This window comes from Artemia sp. Qi Xiang Cuo, chromosome 5 (assembly GCF_049724085.1).
Source record: "Artemia sp. Qi Xiang Cuo chromosome 5, ASM4972408v1, whole genome shotgun sequence".
NCBI lineage: Eukaryota > Metazoa > Arthropoda > Branchiopoda > Anostraca > Artemiidae > Artemia > Artemia sp. Qi Xiang Cuo.
In genome coordinates, this window is record NC_142798.1 from 80,320,903 (window position 1) to 80,344,940 (window position 24,038).

Consider the following 24,038-nt stretch of genomic DNA (forward strand, 5'->3'; position numbering starts at 1 on the left):
CACTTTCACAAGCCTGAGGCATGGATATGCGTGCAGTTTAACCAGTACATTGGCTTACCATGGGTCAGTAACCTATTACAATAAACGGTACTTGCCTTAGCAGACGAGTTTTCTAATGTGACACTCATTTTCTGCATAACAAGTTACAAAGGACAAGTTTTTTTGACATAATTTACATGTATTTTTTCTAAACAGGTATTTCCTATAGCTTCTAGTTCAAATATTTTTTGATAACTTGATAGGTGATTTGAATAAAAGGAATTCAAATATTTTGTCTATGACATAGAAGCTAACTCAATTTGAGAAAAAGGTATTCCATTTGCACAACTCTGATCTGATTGAATTGTCGCCGACAATGAGATGTAATCACTGCTAAGCCTTTTGATATTGCGAAAGGGTTACCAAATTGGTGATTAAGACGGGCTTTGTCTAATTTTAGCCGGAAACTCAGAATTGATAGGAGGCAAGATCAAAAAAGGGGTAATTAGTGATTGGATAACTTTTTAACGTGAAATCTCTGAATAAAATATTTTTGGAGAAATTATTTAAAGGGTATAGTTTATTTATTCTAAAGATAATGACGTATACCTTTCCAGAGCATGTAGAGCATTTGACGATGGAGAAATAGGGTTAAAGTGATTAGCAGTTATGAGCGAGGATTCCCCTCTGGTCACTGAATTGCCTTATGTTCCCAGGTACCTTTCCAGAGCATGTACTTGACGATAGAGAAAAATGGTTAAAGTGATTAGCAGTTAAGGTAACCTCAATGGCGTTTGAACAGTGTTGTCAGTTTAAAATAGAGTCTAATGTTATAGTATACTAGAAAGTAGATACTAAGAGAGATGTAGATGGCAAGAAAAGAATTTTAATAATGGATAACTCTACCTCTCCGACGTGTTCTGTATAAAACGCAAGTGGTGCTTGAACAGTGTTGTCAATTTAAAATAGTTTAACGTTATGCTATACAAAGAAGTTGATACTAAGAGGGATGTAGATGGCAAGAAAACTGTGTTTATCTCTTTGGGATGTTTATGTCTCCTTGGGCTGTTTGTGTTTCTTTGGGCTGTGTGTGTCTCTTTGGGCTGTGTGTCTGTTTGGGGTGTTTGCGTTTTTTTGATCTGTTTATGTTTCTTTGGGCTGTTTGAGTCTTTTTGGTCTGTGTTTGTCTCTTTGGGGTGTTTGTGTCTCTTTGGGGTGTTTGTGTTTCTTTGGGATGTGTGTTTTTGTTTGGGCTGTGTGTGTCATTTTGATCTGTGTGTCTTTCTTTTGGATGTTTGTGTCTCTTAGGGGCCGTGTGTGTCTCTTTGGGGCGTTTGAATATTTTGGTCTGTATGTGTCTGTATGGGCGTTTTTTTTCTATTTTGAAGGTGTGTGTGTCCCTTTGGGCTTTTTGTGTCTCTTCGGGCTGTGTGTGTCTCTTTAGCCTGTGTATGTCTCTTTGGGCTGTGTGTGTCTCTTTAGGCTGTGTGTCTCTTTTGGCAGTTTGAATATTTTTGGTATGTGTGTGTCTTGTTTAGATGTTTGTGTCGTTTTGGGGTTTGTGTGTCCCTGTTGGATGTGTGCGTCTCTTTGGGCCGTGTGCATCTCTTTGAGCTGTAAGTGTCTCTTGGGCTGTTTGAGTCATTTTGGTCTGTGTGTGTTTCTTTTGGCTGTTTATTTCTCTTAGAGGCTATGTTTGTCTCTTTGGGCAATGTGTGTCTCTTTGGGGTGTTTGAATGTTTTTGGTATGTATGTATCTGTATAGGCGTTTTTTTGTCTCTTTGGGCTGTGTGTGTGTGTCTCTTTGGGCTTTGTGTGTCTCTTCGGACTGTGTCTATGTCTCTTTAGCCTGTGTGTGTCTCTTTGGGCTGTGTGTGAGTCTCTTTAGGCTGTGTGTCTCTTTGGGGAGTTTGAATCTTTGTGTTTCTTTGGGCTATGTGTGTCTCTTTGGGCTGTTTGAATCATTTTGGTCTGTGTGTCTTTCTTTTGGATGTCTGTGTCTCTTAGGGGCCGTGTGTGTCTCTTTGGGCTATGTGTGTCTCTTTGGGGCGTTTGAATCTTTTGGTCTGTACGTGTCTGTATGGGCGTTTTTTGTATCGTAACATTTAACACTTTTGACGGGTAACATTAAACTTAATCCAGCATAAAAGGCAAATTCCTTTTTCTAGAGTTTGAGTTACTATTGGGCTGAGTTGCACCTTACTTGCAGTGTGTTACCACGAACTGTATGACATCTATGTACTAGACGTAAATAGCCACGAAGACCACAGTGCTTTTCCATAATAAACAACAAGTAGAACAATAGGGAAATTTTGTATATAAGACAGTGGAACGCAGCTTTAAATGAATATTCCGATCCGATATCCAAGGGCCGTCCTCGGCAAAACAAATGAAGAAAAACAAATATAAAAGAACTAACATTAAAATTCAATAGTTATAACTAAAAAAAAAAAAAAAAAAAATCAAAACAGCCCTAGCATCATTACTTCAAGGAAGTTCAACCAGGACTGGTACATCAAGCGAAGTTAATAAAGTCAGTTTGTTCAAATGGAATAAGAAACACATACAGACAAGCTCTTGCCTTCTTGCTAATTCAAGCTTCAAGCTAATCTTGCCCTTTTGGCAGACAGCCTAGAAGGTCTATCCGTAACAGGTTGAGTGGAAGTGTTTACTGTTTTTTTTTAATATAATTAGCTAAATCATTTCTAATTAAATTTGTATACAAGGCATTAAGCGAATATTCCCCCAAATCCTTGTCAAGGGTCTATTACCATGTGAAGTTCCCGCCAAGCCCTGAAATATAATTTACCTTCCATATATTCCAAAAGTCATTACAAGTTAAAAAAAAAAGCTTGCACACAAAATAATTTTTATGTAGTTTTTACCAATAATTTTAAAATCATGAATCTCCTAAACTCTGGTAAGGATATAGCCCCAGTTACTCACCAAAGAGGGGTTTATCAAATACCATGTGACTATGACAACTATTATGTTGGTAGAACTCATCAAAATTTAGAAAAACGCCTACAACAGAACAAATGACGTTTTTTTTTAGTTTTAACGATTGAATTTTAATGCGAGTTTTTTCATATTTTTTTCTTCATTAGTATTGCTAAGGATGGCCCTTGGATATAGGGTCGAAATATTCATTTAAAGTTCCACTCGACTGTCTTATATAAAAAATTTCCCCATTGTTCTACTAGGTGCTTATCTATTTACTTTCTTGCGGTTCGATTGTCAAAAGGCAAAATAAACTACTTTACTTATCACTAGTGAGACATCATCTATGATGCTTATTGTAGGTAGGGCTAAAATAAGAAGGGTCAAAGTTAAGGTGGATTAAAATAAGGGCAAGAAACTTTGACTCCCTCCCATAAGTTTAGCCTCAATAATCTAGAATCTATTCAGGCATGAATAACCTACCTTGTAAGAGTACTAGTGTAGTGACAAAAGAAAAAAAAAAAAAAAAAAATGTGACAATAACAAACAAACTTATTTGATTTATTTATAAGGTTTTTCTGATGGTTTTAGGTGGGGAGTGTCTTAAATTAATGCTTCAAAATAACGTTTATTGTCACCATGGAGAGTCTTAAATCAATACTTAAAATAACGTATAATGTCACACCGAGCCTGAAATATACATTTCGTGCGATAAATGTGAAGTATGAACATTGAATATAGATAATCTTAAGGAATCTATGTTCAAGTTCGGTGGGTGCGATGAATTTTAAAAGAGTAGTTTGAGCCTGAAATATCGTGATTTTTTTTTTACCGATCTTATCGTTTGTTCAAAGAATCTTTCGGGAGAGGTCTTTTACTTATCAATTAGGGAGGGGCCTGCCGATTTTATTTCTTTGCAAGTCGGCCTATAGTAGGGATCAGGAAATGTTTCTCAGAGGAAAGGGGGTTGTTGTTTGAAATCAATGCCGTAAAAAAATGAAACTTCGGACCACCTTTAAGAAGAATATTACACAATATATAGGCATGATTATAAACGCTTTTGCGAGTAGTAATGGTAGTTGCCCCATTAAGCATATTTCTAACCAACCTTTTATTTTATTTAGAATCCATTCTTGAGGCATATGTCCAGTTCTGGGTTTCACACAAACAACATATTCATTCGAATCACGTGGAATTATATCACCCTCCGAAATCACGTGGAATTGTTTATCACGTGGAATTCGAATCACGTGGAGTTGTTTATCACCCTCCAAAAAGAAGGATAAAATTTAATGATTAAAATATTAAGCTAGCTAAGTTAGATGGACCACACATGTCTGACCCTTGAGGGTAAGGGGGTATCATAAGCTTTTTCCATAGGGGGGGGGGGAGACTGTGAAAATCCAATCAAAATTGGGAGAAAATAATTTTATCTATTTTTGCAAGAAAGGAAAGGGGGTCCAATCAGACCAATCTCAAAGAGGAAAAGGAGGGCTCACATTTCTGTAATCGTTCTTCAGATGCACTTTACCCATTCACACAAATCAGAGATCAAGGTCGTTGTCAATTCGTTAAACTACAGTAAAAGAAAAGCGTTTCCTTGAAATACTTATGATGCTCAGTCTACAATTAAAGCTTCTTCGGTAAAGCTGAAAGTTTATTGCTCTTCCTCTAACCACAGAGATCGATGCGTCTGAGAACAACAGTTTTTATTAAAATGGTTAATAGTCTTAAAGCAATTCCAAAAATCAACAAAGCGAAAATGTGATTGTAGGTTACTATGCAATAACATAGATTATAACCGAGCAATATGTGCTGCATTATATAGTGACCTAGTGGTAGGAATTCATGAAAACGTAGGGGGGGGATGGGTTTCTGTATGAAAACTAGAACAAATAATTATGGTGGGGGCCGCACAGAACGCATTATATTAAAAACCTAACCTAACCCAATCAAAATGCCATTTCTATATATTAAACATTTAACAAAAATATACCTGCAGCATAGATTTCAACTGAGCCTAATCTACTTCTCTTGGGATACTGACAGGTAAAAACTGGTTATTGGATTATCTGTAGATTCAAATTCTCGAGTGTGTACCAAATAATGAAAAAAAAACGAGGTATTTTTCAAAATCTAGTTTTTTCATGAGAAACACCAAAAAAAATTACTTTTCAAGATCTAGCAGGGCATTAGCCCCCCCTCCCCCTCCCCCTCCTACCCGTCCCATAATTTGCACCCCTTGAATGAACAGAAGATCTAATGTAAACATACCATCAAAAGAAAACAAAAATCAGAAAATAAGAAAAGAAAAACTAAGAAACAGTGTAGGGGCCAAGGGATTTTAAAGAATAAAAAATATACCGTGAGTAATTTTCTGCTAGTAGCAACAAAACTTATTCGCATAAGCAAAGTCTTATGTTAGATGTGCCACGCCCAAGTATTTCTAAATTTGACCAACATTTTCTATTTGGTCATGCAATAATACATCTTAGAAAGTCAATTAATTAAACAAATGTTTGTCTAATTTACCCTTTATTTCTTAACAGTTCGTGGTAATATACTGTAAATAAGGAGCGGCGCGGCTCAATAGTAACTAAAACTCTAAAAAACGGAATTTTTATATCAATAGATATATCAAAAGAGTTGGCTTATTATAATATTCACTAAGTTCAGAATTACTCATCAAAGGCTAAAAGCCTGAGAAAATTAGCAGGACTTTCGAGAAATAAATGAACATCCCCTAAAAGCCAAAGAATCTTAGTGAAAATTACATCATCAGATTCAGCGTGTCAGAGAACCCTACTGTAGTAGTTCCAAGCTCTTACCTGAAAAACACGGAGTTTTGTATTTTTTGCCAAAAAAGATGCCAGATGCGTGTTTATTTTTGTTCCCCAGGGGTGATCGTATCAAACCAACTTGGTCCTAGAATATTACAAGAGGGCTCATTTAAACAGAATTAAAAGTTCTAGTGCTCTTTTTAAGTTACCAAAAAAATTGGAGGATAACTAGCGCCCCTTCCGCACCTTTTCTCCCTAATGTAGTCTGATCAAAATTTTGAGATAGCCATTTTGTTCAGTATAGCTGAAAAGTACAAACCTATGTCTTTGAAGATGACATGACCCCCCAGAACCACTGGAGGAAGGGCCGCAAGTTATGAGATTTGTCCATTGTTTACATATAGTATTTGTTATAGGGAAGTATACTGATATTTTTCAGAAGGGGTGATCTTCTTGGGACAGATTTTTCTACGGGAAAAATTTCTGATTGGAATGGAGGTTTCCGGGGCTGAACTTTCCAGGGTAAATTTTACACGGGGAATTTGCCAGAATTCGTACACAAAATTCGTTCTATTTTTCTTACTTTCTCGCTGACGACCCCATTTTACATGCGGCGATGCTATGGGGGAATTACCCGGGGGAAATTTTCAGCAAAGTTGGAATTCTCTGGGGGATTTTTAGACGGGGAGATTTCTAGGAAATATTTTCGCCCATGACCATGACCCATGACAGGGGGTCATGGTCATGTCATGGTCATGCCCCACGACCTTAAAAAGGATCAGAAATTCAATAAAAATAGGTCTTTCTTCAAATGAAAGTATGGTAAGGAGTATTTTTTAGGCGAAGCAAGAAATTTTCTGAGGGGAATTTGCAGCGAGGATGGAATTGTCCGAGGGTACTTTCAAGGTGGAAGAATTTTACGTGGGAGGAACTTTCTAAGGAAGAATTTATCGTGGGAAGGATTTTCCTTGAACGGGCGCGGATTTTCTGGGATTATTTGAAAAACGATCAGAAATTTAATAAAAGAAATAAGTTTTTCTACTGGAGCTATATTGAAACTTAAGACGAACAGAAATTATTCCGTATTTGATGGGGGCTGTTCCCTCCTCAATACCCACTCTTTACGCTAAATTTCGACCTTTTTATCTCAATTTTTTAACAAGGATTCCTGAAACACAAGAGCCATATAATTAGAATCAGAACTTTTTTTTTATAAGTCCTTAGCGTGAAGAGAGGGGTATTGAGGAGGGGGTATCCCCTTCAGATACGGAATAATTTCTGTTAGCTTTGAGTTTTAATGTTGCTCCTTACTTTCAGTAGGAAAAATTTCTTTTTTTATTTCATGTAAAACTAAAATTGGGATTTTTTATGTCCAAACCTAGGAAAGGTTAGAAAATACTTTTTATTAAATTTAAATCCTCGGCTTTAACAGCAGAAGTATTGCTCATTCTCGCATAAGGAGAAAAGGGGTTTACGCAGCCACGTCAATGAAAACGAGTCAACTTCGAGATACGAATCTCTGCCTCTCTCTTTGTCCAGCCATATCCAAAAGCTAGATCTTCATTGCATCAGAAAAGGTAGCTATAAAGCTTTTTTGCTATACTTACTGCCCCCCCCTCTGGAATAGCCTTTATGAGCAGAAATTTCAGCTAGAAAGCCTCAACCATTCATGGCAGGGGGCGAAAAGGATCAGGTAAAATCTGTGGAGACTGAACTGGAATTTAATTAGAACGTTATAAGGCCACATCGGCGGCCCGCGTTTACACCTCCCCCCAGAAAATCCCCCCCACGGAAAATATCCCCCAGAAAATACTCCCAAGGAAAATACTCCCCCGGTAAATACCCCCGGAAAATAACCCCCCCCCCCCGTGGAAAATAAGGCTTTCCAAATTTGAGAATTTTATTTGAGTTTAATTTCATTAATTTCCGTTGGGGGAAGGAGTTTTGGTACTTGTATATTATGCATCACTCACTCAAATTTACGCTGTGCAAAACTCGAGAACAAACCGGCTTCTTCGTAAGTTTTTTTCAGCTTGGCGAGAGACAAGACAAAGACAAGTGACAGAATATATGGGAAATATATAATTTGGGCTATATATATTTGCATATAAGCGGGGGTGGTGGGGGGTGGTAAAGTATTTGGACATTTTGAAGTCAGAAAACAATTTTTTCTAGGTATATGGCCACTAAAAAAATTACAAAAGAATAGCGAGGTATCTGGATATTTTGTTAACAAAAAAAAGAAAAAAAGAATCCCAGTATAAAGTAAATGTAATGTTTCATTTCAGTAATTTTTCAAGTGTTGTGTTTTTTTTTTTTCAATGACCGTATTTCCAAGTATTAAGTACTACTATTAAGTTAATGTAGTGTTTCATTTAATTGGTTTATGATGATCGCTGATCAAAGTTTATGTTATCTGTGCCTTTCACTTATTTTATTTTACTGTGTTCATAGCCGTATATTTGGGTTTGAAATATAATTATCTATCTATCTATCTAATATCCAGAATAATTTTACCAAACACACTTTGCATGCAGACCCACAACACCTTACCCCCCCCCCCCTCCGCCTAATGTGCAAATCTATAACCCAAATTTATTTATAAAGCAACGAAGAAACTAACAAAAAAAAACGGTTTATTCTCGAGTTTTACACAGCGTAAACTTGAGTGAGTGGCGCATAATACACAAGTACCAAAATTCCTTCCCCCTACGAAAATTAAAAAAACAAAACTCAAATAAAATTAAAAAATTTGGAAAGCCTTATTTTATACGGGGGGGGGGGGTATTTTTCGTGTGTGGGGGGGGGGCATTTTCCAAGGGTTTTTTTTCCGGTGGGGAGGGTAATCGCCGGGGGTAAACGCCTAGAACCAGCCAAACCACCAGCGAGAAATCTCTCCAACTTCGTCTCACTGGCAAGTTGGTGACAGTTAGCATAGAGATGGAAAGAGCAGTCGTGGCACGAATAATAGCAGTTGTCGTGGTAAGAGTATTTTTGTAAAGAATATTCATGTCAGGGGTAGTTTTGGCATGAGCAATTGCGGAATGATTGCTTATAGTAGAATTGATCATGGTAGCTGCAGTTGTGTTGGACGTAGTTGTTGTCGGAGCAATGATGATAGAAGTAGTAGCACCATGAATTGCAGTGGTAAATCGTGGTAGAAGCAGCTGTGGTAGCAGTAGTAGTACTAGGCATAGTTGTGGTTGAATTTACAGCAAAAGTAAAAGCTTTCATAGAATCAGTAGTTTTAGGAGTACTCGTGGCAAAAGTAGTCAAGGTAGAAATTACCGTTGGAAAAACTATCTCGGTAGGATTGGCCGTGATGGTATATTCCTTAGTGATCAAGAACCAACAGAGGTGTACTATTTATACGTTGTTGGGGGAGGCTCAGACTAAATTTTATCAGCTAGGCCCCTCCAATTCTACTGAATAAAACTCCTTACATAATTTTAATTACAACATAAAATAAAATACTCCCCCCCCCCACACAAAATTGCTTAGCTATAAGGATGCAAACCATTTATAAATTATTAATACTTCTGAATTCCGAGGGAAACGAGAGGGCTTGGCCCCAAAGCCCCCAATTTGGTGTATCCAGTTATTCAGACCAATATTATCCAGACCAAAGATCATTTGATACAGACTGCCACAGATTATAAATGTTTTGTTAAACATGTAGGTTACATGACCTGTTTTCTTTTTAAGATTAATTAAAAAAAAAACTTTCAAAAAATAAGTTTTTCAAAGAAAAGTAAAGGCCTTTTCAAACTTAAGCTCAATAGATACAAATACATGTTAAAATTCAAACTCGAAACGACCAGAAATTACTATTCAAGAGTAAATGAAACCCAAAACGAACAGAAATTAAATAAACAATCATATCAAAAAACATACAAGTAATAATATAAATTAATAAATAGATCATAAAGCGAGTAATGCTTAGATTGAATATGAAAATCAAACTTAAAAAGAAAAAAAAATATTTTGCCATTGAAGTATAAATGAAACTTAAAACGAACAGAAATTAAATAAACAATCAATGCAAACAAGCATACAATAGATATTAATGTAAAGAAATAAATAAATCTTAAAGCGAGTGAAACTTAAATTCAATATGCAAATCAAGCTTGAAACGAACAAAAATCACTACTAACAAGAGTTTGGGTATCGCCTCCTTCTCTGACAGTCACAGTAAAACCTACTGCGTCATTGGCGCTTTACTAGAAACTATATTATTATTATTATTATTCATTTATTGCCCCTCAAAAAAAGGTACAAAAGGTACAGTAGACGGAAAATCACTAAAGAAAACAAAAAAGAAAAAAAAAGAAGAAAAAGAAGGACACAAACACACATTAAAAATTCAAACACATGACAAAAGAAAACTCTTCATTACATTAATACGAACAGTGACTATATGCATTACATTAATATAAAAAAAAAACTATTTTGAACGAACTGTTGACCATGGATGATTAAACTTACTTTGAAAACGGGAAAGAGATTTATTAATGCTAATATTAGGGTCAGATAGATTATACAAATGAATAATTTTACGGTTTCTTGTCCAAGGGGGCAAATGCAAAAGATACTTGGCAAATCTGAAGAAGATTGATCGTAGGTGCTTTTTATCTGTAACTGTAAAAAGTTTCCAGAAAAGAGCAATGTAGAGCAGATGTGGGAGGGCTATGGCGTTGTAGATGGATGCTAGAAGATAACGGTTGAAACGTAGTTTGCTTTTTACGATTACAGCGTAAGAAATGCTAATTTTACGCTCAAAGTGAGAAATCAGCAAACGACGTGTGTGGCCTATAGATGTGCTGATTGGGAGGCCCAGGTATGTAATATGGTCTGAGGGTTTAACAAGAGAATCGTCCATATTTATAAGAGAAGTAGAGGGATTTCGCCAACTGAAAAGGATTACTTCGGATTTCTCAGGATTAAAAGACAGGCCGATTTTTGCATATTCATCTTTGAGAAATTTGAAAGTCTTCTCAATCCAATTGATCGTGCAGCTGAGATTCAGGATGTCATCAGCATAACAAATAAGAGACATATCGATTCTCCCAAAAATGCATGAAGGAAGACACTTTGCCTGCGCTTCAAGGACACTATTATTGAACAGGGTTGGGGAAGTGATAGCTCCCTGTCTAGTCCCTTTCTTAACGAGGATGGGGAACTGAGGATTCACAAGCATATTCGAGGGAATCGAAGAGTTTGGCCTCACACGAGAATTAATGCAATTATATAGGGAAGGATGAAGAGCCGACTGCAGAGAAAAACGGGATGGAAGTTTTAAACGCACTTTTAGATTCCTATATAAATCCCTGAGAACACGGACAACTGATGGGTTTACGCCTCGCCTTGCCATATGAAGAAGCTTGGACGAATGAATTAAGGAATTGAACGCACGTCTAACGTCATGTCTGGCGAGGATCATTCTTTCTCCCGAATATTCTGCATCAGCGAGGGCAGTAAAAACTGCTGTAAGAGCATGAGAACAGCCAAGATTAGCCTGAAAACTGAACTGATATGGGGGAACGTAACATTTCTGTCTTAACTCATCAAGAAAAAGAAGATCAAAAAGTTTGCATGTCGTAGTAGATACGGTGATGGGACGGAAAGAGGAACATTGCAGCTCAGATTTCCCTTTTTTGGGAATCGGAGTCAGATCACCAATGCAGAACGAGGATGGAACAATACCTGTAACAAATATCATTTGCATGAGATGGCTGAGGTGACGCATCAATAGATAACTTCCATTAATGATGTGTAGAGTGCTCACCTTATCTATCTCACAAGACGCTTTCTTTTTAAGTTGGGAAATGGCTTTTATAACAGCGTCACCAGTAACAACAAAATCAAGGTCAGGAGATTCATCAATGAATTTGCAGAGCTCGTCACAAAATTGTGACTCTAAAACAGGATCAGGCTCAGAAAATTCATTTGAAAAATGGGATACCCATTCGGACAAAGGAATGTCATTTGGGTCTGGCGGATTTGAGGAGATAGTACGAGGTAATAGCTTCCACAGAAGATCAGGTGAATTCCTGACCTTCTCGGAATAAAGTGTCTGCATTTTAGATCGATGAAGGGCAAGTTCCTTAGCAAAATATTTTTTTTTGACACTTTTCTCAGTTCATTGACTATTCCTTGACGGGGGCATAGGCAATCTCTCCATAATTTATACCAAAATTTAGCACGGTCACAAGCTTCAGACAGCACAAGATTTCCTGACCACCCAGGAACATGGGTACCAACACGTATTTTTTTAAGAGGAACTGCCCTTTTTTCAGCACACGAAAGTGCATGGCAGATTTCTGCAGAGTAGATATCAAGAGTTAATCTAACCTCATTAATGTCTTTATTAGAAGACTTTTGCAGAAGATGAAATGTAACCCGGATCTTGTTTAGGATACTATCTGAAATTTCAATGTACTGAGATGTGTCAATTTTATTCCAATCGCTAGAAGTATACCACTTGTGCCGGCGAGCAGTATAAGCCTGTAACACTGGAATTTGAGAAGTTTCTCGTTTGAAACTAGAAGCAATAGGAAGATGGTCTGAAACTTGAAATTTGGAAACTACCTCAACACAAGGTATATCAAGGTTATATGACACAACATGGTCGAGGTTAGATGTGCAAGAGGAAGAATGAATGTAAGTAAACTGAGCAGATTTCTGCTGAACTTTAAAATCATCACAAAATATTCCTAATAGTAAAGAAGCACGGATAGAAGCTGAAGACAACCCGCAATTTAAATCACAATTAACATCACCTACGATCAAACACGGGATTTTCAGTTTAAGGACATCACGAAGACAAGAGCTAAGTTTACTAACTGCTAAAGCGAAATCTCTCTCCGAATCTTCATCTTTGTAATCTGTGGGTAAATACACATTTATTATTACGCAATCAACTACTCGAACAGCTAAAAAACTATCACAAGAAAAGAAAACCCTAGAATTAAGATTCGATACTACATAAGTAGCAATACCACTAGAAGCTCTGACTTTAGAAGTACTACGTATAGCTGGAACCGATAAAGTTTTGAAAGTGGCACTAATATCAAGTAAACTAAGGCTGTAGTTGGTCAGGAAATTTTCCTGCAAACAAAGAATATCATGATTATGAAGTATATTTTCAAGAATAGGTCTTTTTTTATAAGACCACCATTAATGTTCCAAGAGAGAAAACGAATGTCCATTTATCTACTTAGCTGCCCGTTTATCGGTTTGAGCGTTGCCAGGGCATTCGATACTGTAACAGGTGTGATTAGACTCTTTACATGTAATGCAAAACATGTTCCGAACACATGGATTATCCCTGGTGGAAGAGTGCTCCGAGGAACCACAGTGAGAGCACAGTTCTGCATTCTTACAATCAACAGCAAGATGTCCTCGTTGATGGCATCTGAAACACCGTCTAGGTATGAATGAAATTCTGGACAGATAACTTCTCATGACCCACCTTCACAGAATTTTTCAGAAAGGAATCGAGATCATTCCGTTGTTCAAAATAAATCTTGTAGACACGGGACTTGCCACACTGCAAAGCATTGACACACTTTGGAATAATTTTCTCTATATCTTTTTCATTCATTTCTTTCGGAACGCCTTTTATTACACCGATGAAGGCGGGATATTTAACAGAGACTAAAAGGCCAGGTTGGAACTTTTTCATCTGGTCAGCAATTGAGGAGGCAGCGGGTTTACTTTTTACGACAATTTTCCATTCTGATGAAGAACGTTTCACCTCTGAAATATCATTTGCAGCTTCAGGGCATATTTATCAATAAAATCTTTCCTTAATAGTGGAGATGAAAGATTGGACGGGCAATTTTTTAACACAACAGCATAGGTAGGAGGATTGGATTGGTCCTTGGTGCAAGGCGACAGAGCGGAAGAGGGCCAGGCAGAAGTTGCCTGTACGGCCAAATGTTGCTTATTTAGCTCAGACAAACTGTCAGTTTTACGGGAAAGTTCATTCATGCGACAGGTTAATGTTGCAACGATCGCATCACCAATTGTTGGAATTTCATACGGTGAGTATATCACGAATTTCGGGATCTTACGTTTTTCTTTCGTTGCCGTAGATAACCACTTACAAAGGTCAAGGACATTTTCATCGTCTTTTTGGCATCTAATTAAACGTGTTCCAATTTCTAGCACCTGATGTAAGACCTCCTTTGCCTTTAGAATGGTTTCATGACTGAAAAAGCTTGTTGACTAAGCAATTATTGTCTCTACTTTGATACCATCGGTCATCGATCGATAAATAAAATTCAATATTGTATTTAAAATAATATCTGAGTCGTCAATTCTTTAATTTTTGTACTTACGTTAGTAAAATTAAATAGACAAAAAACCACTCCAAATCAATGCCAAAAACCGTCGCCAATATAAACTCAATCCAATCAAGCAGGCAGTGACGTCACAGTGGAGTTACAGCTTTGTAGTCCGAGAAATTGTTTTCAAGGTCATATGCGTCTTGAACAGTCTTGGAAAGTATAAACAACATCAAACTGAATATTTGAAGTATAATGATATTAATTGTTGAAAGATCCATCGGTTCAAGAATTAATTTCATTGTATTTTTTATTTTTATTTTCAATTCTGTGAGAACTGGGGAAGAAAATATTTGTAATATATAATTCGTTTTCAGATAAGCGCTAATGAAGTAATAGTAGGCTTTTGGTTTTTATTTACAGTTAAGGAAGGGGGCAGTATCCAAACTCTTGTTTGTAGTGATACTATATTCATCTTGAGCGACTTTAAAAAGAGCTAATAATTACGGACGCTAGACCGGTTTTACGGACGCTAGACCGGTTTTATCTACAAAAATTACCACCAGACTCGGCACGTTAAATCTTCGGACACTTTCGAAACAAGGTAAGAAAGACATGCTCCTCCGTGAAGCAAACCGCTACAATTGGGACATCATCGGCCTCTTAGAGACTCATCTACCAGGTATCAGCAAAGAACAGATAGGAGACGCAACCCTTCAGCTTTTTGGAAGACAAGATGGAACACACAGACAAGAAGTCAGCTTTTTGCTGAAAAAAGCAGCAAGGGAATCTCTTCTGTCAGTGTTGTCTGTCTCAGAGATATTAATGATGATCCGACTCAAAAGCAAGTTCAAAAGCCTCTCCGTGGTACAGGTCTATGCTCCGGATTCATCAAGATTTCTACTCTAAGCTCCAGAGCCTTGTCGACACCATTCCGAAGAAAGACATCGTGTTAGTCCTCGGGGACTTCAATGCCATCGTGGGGAGTGACAATAGCGGAAACGAAGATGTCATGGGCAAGTTCGGGATCGGACAGATCAACGGCAGAGGAGAACGACTCACTGAATTTTGCCGAGATAACGAGCTTTTTATCACAAACACAATGTTCAAGCACAGACGAAAGAGACAAGTCACGTGGTGGTCCCCCGATGGAAGGACTGCCAACATGATAGATTATATACTGGTATCCAGCCGATGGAAATCTTCATTCACAGACACAGTGACGCTAGGAGGTGGGGACTTTGATAGTGATCACAATCTCCTCATGTCATCGCTTCGCCTAAGATTAAAGGCCGTTGTCAAACCGAAACAAAAAGTTCCAAGATTCCGGATAGAAGCCCTTAAAGACCTTAAGACGAGACAAGAGTACAGAATGCAGCTCAACGAACGACTGTCAAAGACCTTGCAAGAAACACCTGATCTGCTGACTCCAACCGACATCGATCTACTTGTTTCGCAAAGCAGCCTGGCCGTATGCGAGACAGCTGAGCACGTCCTCGGCCGTAAATCTGCAGAAGACAAGCCATGGATTACCCAGGAGATTATTGATATCTGTATCGAGAAACGAACTCTCCAAAACAAGTAAGATAGAGAAAGCAAGGATAGATTCAAAAACCTTAAACGTCAAATTGAGAAGAAAACCCGCCAAGCAATTTAAAGACATGATTACTGAAAAATGTTGGCAGTGTGAGGAGGACTCCCGTAGGGGTAACTCACACCTCATGTTCAAACGTGCTAGAGAGCTGACAAACCGCAAAGAAGCGAAGTGCCTCGATCTCTTAGATAAAAATGGACACAAAATCACTACTTGTGTCGGAATCCGAGATCGCTGGAAAGAACACTTCCAGGAAAAGTTTAATCTCACAGTAAACCCAGATCCTGAAGTACTTCGAAAGTTCCCAGCACACAGAGATAAGGAACCACCCCCACCACCCTTAAGGTCAGAAGTAGAAGCCGCACTCAAATCCCTCAAGTCAAATAAGACACCGGGAATAGACGGTATACAGGCAGAACTTCTAAAAGTGGAATCTGATGTCGTCGTTGCTCTGTACCACAAAATACGTAGTAACAGCTGTATGGGAAATAAAATACTTCCCAGAGTCTTGGTCAAGATCTGTCATAGTGCCCTTGCACAAGAAAGGATCTAAAAGTAACTGCGAAAGCTACAGACCCATTTCCCTTACTTGCCAACCAGCTAAAATCCTTACGAAAATTCTCCTTGATTGGATCAGAAACCTGACAAGACACGTAATCCCTGAATATCAAGCTGGCTTCCGTCAAAACCAATCCACCATAGACCAAATTTTTGTGATCAGACAGATTATGGAAAGATACCTGGAATTCGGGAAAGAGCTATACCAGCTGTTTATCGATTTCAAACAAGCTTTCGATCTAATTTGGCGAGATGGCCTATGGCAAATCCTGGCACACTACGGTTTTCCCACTGACATTATTGACATTGTCAAGAGCATGTACGAGAAGTCGAGAAGCATGGTGCAGACCAGCGAAGGCTTTACTGAAGAATTCTCAACCTCTTCAGGAGTGCTGCAAGGATGCCTACTCTCCCCCACTCTGTTCTGCCTATTCCTGAATGCTGTACTGATATCGTCGTTGATATCGTCTGATATCGTCAGCTATGAAGTCTATATTTCAAAATAGGCTATTAACAGAAATTTAGGCCCTCGATTTAGGAGCTGAACGTGTCGTGTTAAGTTCAGAGGCGTATTTTTGTACCTATCGACAGATATGATTGAAATAGGTGTCCCAAAATCTTCCTCTGTTACCATATTGGGCATTAAGCCTCCACGAAAGTGTCTATTAAGTATGATCATTCTCCAAAAAGGGCACCAATCCGGGAGGGTATTTGACCCCCCGCCCCAAATTTTTAAAATACATTCCCTCCCTCCCTAGACATTGAAAATACATTTTTGTGTCTTTTTTTTTTTAAACCAAAATAATCCCTCGACACCACTCTTCCTCCCACTCCTCCTCCTCCCCACATTTTCGTGAATTGGTGCCACTGCCTTTCAATGGATAGATTAGGTTTAGGTTTTTTTTTTTTTTTTAGGGTGAAAATTCGGCATTGGCATCGCGACAAACACTGGTTTCGCAAAGTCTTTTCTTGATTTGGCAAGGAAATTGCGCGTGCATCAATAAAAAAAATAAAACACATTTCATCTGATATATAAATAAATAGCCAAGTTCTACTATATAACACTTAACGTTTTTGGAAATGTAAAAAAAAACGTTTTTCCTACGCCTATATCACGTTTTTCTGACAAACCATAAGAATAACAAAGAAGAGCTTGGTTGTGCATTGTTATAGCGAGTGAAAGTCTTTTTTACATATTTTTATTTGTTGAATTAAGCAGTCACCAAAAGCCCTACAATTGGAAAATGAAAAAATAAATTGGCAAATAAGAAGACATTATAGCAATACAGAATTTTAATCCTTTGCTTATTTCTCAAAACCGATAAAACCTTTGAGCAACGCTCTGTATGAGCAGTAAAACTTGATCCTTTGTCAGTCCCTTTTTACGTAAATAATTATATATTTTTTATATAATATTATTTTTGTTTTATATATAATATATTTTATATTTTATGTATTTTGTTTCTTTTTTTTTTGAAATTTTAGCTCTTCACTCCCTAGCTATGAAGTATAACTATCCTTGCCAATAATTTACGAGCTCCGAAAATTAGTTCTTAAAAAAAAAATTGTAACTTTTTTTTTCTATTCACAAGGTTAAAAGTGCATTTAATAACTTTTTTAGAAACATCAATCCAATATCTCTTTTCATAATATAACAATTATCAGTTTCCTTATTCTTGTTTTAATTCGTCATGCGAGATTCGCAGATAATTGCAGAAAATAATAGCATAAAAACACGTGTGTTAACTGACATGTATGTGGACCATCAATCAAATAAATTATTAGGTTGAAATTTAGAGCAAGTGTACATTATTGCAAGACCTTGACAATTTCTCAGCAGTAATACCCCACCCATATTACCAGCCAATGAGAGAACGACAAATAGGTACTTGCCCGTCTCTCCAGAATGGTATATATGGGTTATCAACAAGAAATTGGCTAAGAACTATCAGTTTCTCGCAGCAGTGTGTATCATGGCTTTTTTTCTGGTAAGCTTACTAGCTTTATTTCTCTTCTTTATTTTTAACATCATGTTACTAAGCTCTTTAAAAGAAATAAAACCTTATATTTTATAAATTTTCAACCCAGTGGCACCAATCGGAGATTGAGGACAATCGCCTCCTCCCCCTTACATTTTGAAAAATACTTTTTGACAATTTTCAATTAATTTTTCAAAGGGAAAAAATCTCCCACCCTAGATCGTGGAAACACTTTTTTGTATCTTTAAAAAAAGAAAGTAAAAAAATCCTTCCCCTGCATCTGCGTAGTGAGGGATATTTTTAATGGCAAAGAGGGGAGGGGGCATAAATTCACCGTCTTCTGGGAGAACTAAGCATTGCAGTCGCATCTCTGATTTTTTGAGGGGGTACTGCCTTCTTGTTATGCCCATGCCAACGAATTTCCAAAAGATATTTCAGTCTTAGTTGTAGCTTTGGGGGGACCTTGGTCACAGGGTTAAAGAAAAAGGGGTGGGAAAAACAAAATATCTGGGATCTAAGCTCTAAGGGGCTGGGGACTTAATTAGTCGATTTCATCTTTTTTCAATGTCTTGTATACTAAATTTAAACGTACTATCAAATGCGATTTCTTGTTTAGAAAAATGAATCTTAAGCCTCTTTGAGTGACAAACTAGTATTTTAAGACATTGGTTTAATAACAATAAAAAGACAAATAACCTAAAAAATCAGCGCAATAGACATAAATAAAAATTGGAAATCATAGTAAACAAAAAAATTTCAGTTGGTGCGAAAAGATATCTTAACAAGGCCTATACAATTTTTAAGCCTTTAATACATGGGAAAATACGTTTATTGATAACAATGTTAGTTTTTTTTTCTTTTATTTGATATTTCAGTTATTATTTGAGCTGGTAAAGTTCAAGAAAATTTCTGTAGTAGTACAAGGAAGTAGCATTGACACTCCAAGATTTTTTTGGCTCCCACTACATTTTGAAAAAATTACTGACGTCGGTACTTTCATTTAAAAATGGATTTTTTGGTACTACGTTGAAATATTGAAAAAACAACCGAATTACCCCCCACCCCATGAATTTTAAGAAATACATTTAGCCCATTACCCCTAATTTCTACGAATCGACACCACAGTTGAAAGACGGAACTATTCATACTATGCGAGTAGATTTTAAGGTTTATCCCCTCTCAACCTATCTTCAAATTTTATATGACCACAGGTCATTATTTTTTATTATATTTTGAAAATTTTAGCTCCTAAAAGTAAACGGTGGGGTTTAGGGCAATTTAAGGGAAGGCAGTCTAAATATTGTAAATCACTGGTTGATTCCATGTAAGACAGAGATTATGTATTTTGCTCCAGTCAAGTTTGAAGTAGATTTAAGTTCCAGTTCACTACATATAACTTTTCATGTAAACCTAATACAATTTATCTATTCTGGTAGGAGCAAAAATTTTCACTTAAAAATGTAATATACTTTGTATATCATATGTACATTTTGTGTATTATATAAAATATTTGTATATTAAGTTATACTTGTAATTTCTATATGATGTATAATATGCATGCATAGTGTATATTATAATATATATTTGTATACTACTTTATAAAATGTTCAAAGCCAAACAGGGCTACCATGACAAAACCAAAGAAGAAAATCCTTAAAAATAATAAAAACAACAAGCAAAAATACCAGCTACTTCTGTGTTATCAGGGTTGCCAATCGGTGAAAAAAATCACTAGATTTTAGTGATATTTTGGTTGATTTAATGATCTTCAATAATCTAGTGATTTATATGCTGATTTAGTGACTTCTGTCTTTAGGCAATATAAAAATCACTAGATATAGTGATAAATCTCTTGGGGAGGCAACCCTGCGTGTTATTGAAGTGCCTCATTAAATCTTAATATATTCTACTTCCGAAGTTTATTCACCGGGTAGCAATTTTATACTCAGTAAGTAGTAGGTATGACGGGACTAGACCCTTAAGGTCCAAACCGGCGGTGCTGATCACCGTTTCGTGACCCTTCAGCCAGGAAGTGCAATGGGGGGCTGGGGGCCAGCCATCCTGCGCTTTCGCACACCCTTCCTGCTTACCTTCCTCAGATTTCTCCAGGTACCCATTTAGAGCTGGGTTGACTCTGGCTAAGCTTACAGAGTCACACCACTGACCCGCGTCCCAAACCCAAATAACTGGCCACGTCAGGGAACGAACCCATGCCCCTTGAACACTTCTCAACCCGACGCACGTCCACTTAGCCAGAACGGCAATGAAGATCATTGATTGATATTTCTTCCTTTTTTAAAGTTGTTATATATTCTTTCTTTTTCGACGCTCAGGATGCCTTGTCCCATACAGGCAAAACATCCGTGTGGTTATTCCTCTTTTTACTGCCTATTGGTCAAAGATCTGTCGTTTTTACAAGACTTTCGTCTTTGGTTTTATATTATGCTATTATTTGTACATTTTTTGATTATATTATATGTATATTACTTTGTATATTCTTTTATTAACTCACACGTCTACTATATAGGTAATAACTATAACAAAATCATTCCTATTAATCGAATTCAATGTATATAGAAGTAAAATTTGTAAGATTTCACCCTGTAAGGTTCACTATAACGTTTTTTAGTATGTGTGCCCAGGCCGTACCCAGGATTTTTTTTCTGGAGGGGGTTTTACTCAAAAAATAATTCCGGGGGGGGGGGGGTTACACAAAAAAAAACTAAAAAAAACGCATACAAAATTTTTTTATATCCATTTTTTGTTACGTTTTTACGAATTGGACAAAAATTTCGGGGGGGAGGGGGAGGGGCAAACCGGGTACCCCCCCCCTGGATATGGCCCTGATGTGTGCACCTACAGTAAGTGATTCATATGTCTCTTTCCAGTCGCTTGTCGTTCTGTCGGTAGCCTCTTCAGGCTTGGTCTCAGCAGAGGCTCAGTACCAAAAACATGGTTATGGCAAGCCATCCTACCATGCCCAACACAGCCCTAGCTACAAGCAAGACTACCATGCACCAGCCTATAAGCAGGAGTACCCACAGCCAAGTTACAAGCACGACTACCCAGCACCCTCTCATGGCTATGAACATAAGCCATCCTATGGTTATGAACATAAGCCTTCTTATGGCTACGAAAAGCCATCTTATGGACATGACTATCATTATTGCGACCCAAAGGCTGCCCCAAAATGCGCTCAGAACTCAACGTTGAATTTCTGCTTAGATGATGCTGAATATCCTGAATATGAGATTAAGGTAATACATTGAAAGTTTAAGTTGATTGTAGATTGGTACAGATAATAGCATACATGGAAGAAGCTAAAAGGCCTATAGAATATTCATCTAAATACAGAAAAGTATCATTTCTGTGTCATTTTATTTATCCATCTTTCTATGATTCAAAAACTTGTGGCTCTTCGAAGTAAAAAACAATTCAGGTACCACATTTAGTTAACATTGCAGCCTATTGTACAAAGCAAACTGTTTAAAAAGGTATAATATTCAAGAAGATAATAATAGTAATAATAAAATCAACTTACCCAGATGATTATGTTAACTTTTCTATAGTTTTTGATCAATGCTAAACATAGGTGAGGGAATTAAAACGGTAGTGGAGATCAACTTTTAATTTACCATGCCAAAATAAATTTGATATGCAAAATGTCCTTAGTGCTTCTCTTTAGTCCTTAGGGCTTTTCTTTAATAAACTCAACTCATGTAGATTGTTTATTAGTTAAGATTTAGTGATTGATAGGGTAAACTGAGATAACCAGATAGGATAATTCTAAATTATATCTGATCCATCCATCTATAAAAAAACATCGCTAATGACTTCAAAGGATGTATCCCCTTAGCGGGATATCTAGGCCTTGTGCTGGACATTTCACTTGAAAACGATAAGGGATCTCAGAAAATGGATGTTTTAGGCATGAATAGACCAGTGATGCGTCTAGGAAAAAAGAAATGTTTTAATTTTGATGTTCAATGATCAGAGGTGGTAATGCCTAAAAATTCCGTGAGGGAAGTCAACTATAAACAAATGCACAGAATTACTTTCACTGTTTCACATAAATGTGAACAGTAGCAATTTTATTTTGAATAGACGGGTCATTTTTAACTCTCTTTTTTTACAAACTTACAATACTGACAAACCATAAACATTTTTGATCTCTAATCTAAAATTCCAAACTCAAGAGCGCAATAGTCAGATTATATCTCTTTAACTATAATTAAATCTAATAGTTTATACTTCAGATAAAATATTCAATACTCTGTATTAAACAAATGGTTTGAATAAAATAAATGAAGAATTATTTTATATTTCTTATGTAAAATGGTATACTGCTTCCAATATCTTATAGAAACAGCAAGTTGCATTGAATCGCTCAGCTGCTAGATCGAAGAACGAAAATTTGAAAAATTTAGGATTTTAACGTCAGAGCAATTTATTCTTTATGTTCACAAGGCAATGAAATAAGGGCGAATAGCCCCCACCCCTCCCAGGCACAAAAAAAAACAATCCAAAGACTGAGAATAAGGTAAATGCTACTACTACTAACAACTCACTGTAGCACCAAGCCACCTGAGCCCAACACAGCTACGCACACTCCTCCTCCATCCCAGTCCGTTTAAAATCTCCCTCTTTGTACCCTCTTAGCTAGTTTTCATTTCCCTTGAATTTTTTCTTACGACATACTCCCACCCCAACGGGGGACGACTATAGGTAAATAACCTGCATAAAAGCCAGTTAGATCGGGTCCATCCTAAAATGTACTAAAAACATTGTCCATACTTACACATAGATAAACGATAAAAAAAGAAGACAATTCGATGAAGTTTTAGAACAGTTGTGCGTTTTAATCAAACCCAGCAATAACCCTTTATTCTCAACTTATTTTGTGCTTTCTGGAAATATTGATTTAGCAGCTACGCCAATCCTTGAGACCTAATTCATCTCGTTGGGGCTAAAGATAGACTGTAATGCATGAAGTATATGTAAATTACTTAAAGGAATCTTCAAAGAATAAATAAATTACCTCAAAGTGCGTATTTTCAATAAGGTAGTGACCTGAGTCTGCACTCATATGTGTATATATCCAGGAGAGAGAGAGAAATAGAGAGCGTTTTGTCTTTCTGAAGATGTATTCATCTTACGGAACTGGCAACATGACAAAAAAAAACATATATTCATACACTTGAAAAAATACTAAAGTTTATTTTTTCTCTTTCAGAATGCCATCTATGCTGATTATCACGCAGCCAAGAAATACAGCGACATTGCTGACCAATCTGCTGATGATCTTGTTGACGGTTTGACCAAGGCTGAAGAAAGCGCATTTGATTACTCTTTCTACACTGGCGCATTCACCTTTGACAAAACCCACTGGATTGGACCAGCTGGATACATCTGCCCATCCAACGTCCAATACGCCCGCCCTCGTCGCGCCCAGAACGCCAAAGGAGAATGGAGAGTCATCGTTCAAGATGTAGCTTACTACACCCAAACTCAGCGCATGGAAACTTGTCTTTTTGCTGGTGCTGCTTGCCGTACATTAGCTCCATGCTACAAAAGCCAATGTCTGCAGAAATATGTTTACCACCGTATGTTGTCTTTCGACCCATGTGACCCATACAAAGGTCTCTTTATTGACATCTACAAGCTTCCATCTGCTTGCTCTTGTCACATCCCTGCTTAAATGTTTTACTGACAGACGAATATTTTTATAGTATAGGCACAACCGTTGGAGAATGCCCAAAATGACCAAGCACTGCTTTCTTGAAATACCGCCTTCGTCACAGAGATTATTTTTGGTATTTTCCAGATTTGTGTATTTTACTTTCAAAATTCTATTTTATTTTTTACATCACCGACTGCGAGCTGCTGAGAGTTCTTGAAATATATTTTTCGTAGAGAATAA

At 37.1% G+C, this 24,038-nt stretch overlaps 3 protein-coding genes across 3 annotated transcripts; all 3 read left to right on the forward strand.

Moving 5' to 3' along the window:
- The first annotated feature begins 14,864 nt into the window (after window positions 1-14,864).
- On the forward strand, window positions 14,865-15,572 carry LOC148952595 (protein CFDP2-like). The gene has a single exon (XM_089089229.1). The coding sequence runs from the start codon at window positions 14,865-14,867 to the stop codon at window positions 15,570-15,572; it is 708 nt and encodes a 235-aa protein (XP_088945355.1).
- A 76-nt stretch (window positions 15,573-15,648) lies between these two features.
- LOC148952596 (uncharacterized) lies at window positions 15,649-16,134 on the forward strand. Its single transcript, XM_089089231.1, has one exon. The coding sequence runs from the start codon at window positions 15,649-15,651 to the stop codon at window positions 16,132-16,134; it is 486 nt and encodes a 161-aa protein (XP_088945357.1).
- Window positions 16,135-18,029: 1,895 nt separating this feature from the next.
- Window positions 18,030-24,038, forward strand: LOC148952597 (neurotrophin 1-like). Its single transcript, XM_089089969.1, has 3 exons — window positions 18,030-18,127; window positions 21,007-21,375; window positions 23,352-24,038. Exons 1-3 carry the CDS (start codon window positions 18,113-18,115, stop codon window positions 23,814-23,816), a joined length of 849 nt encoding a protein of 282 aa, XP_088946095.1. The 5' UTR covers window positions 18,030-18,112; the 3' UTR covers window positions 23,817-24,038.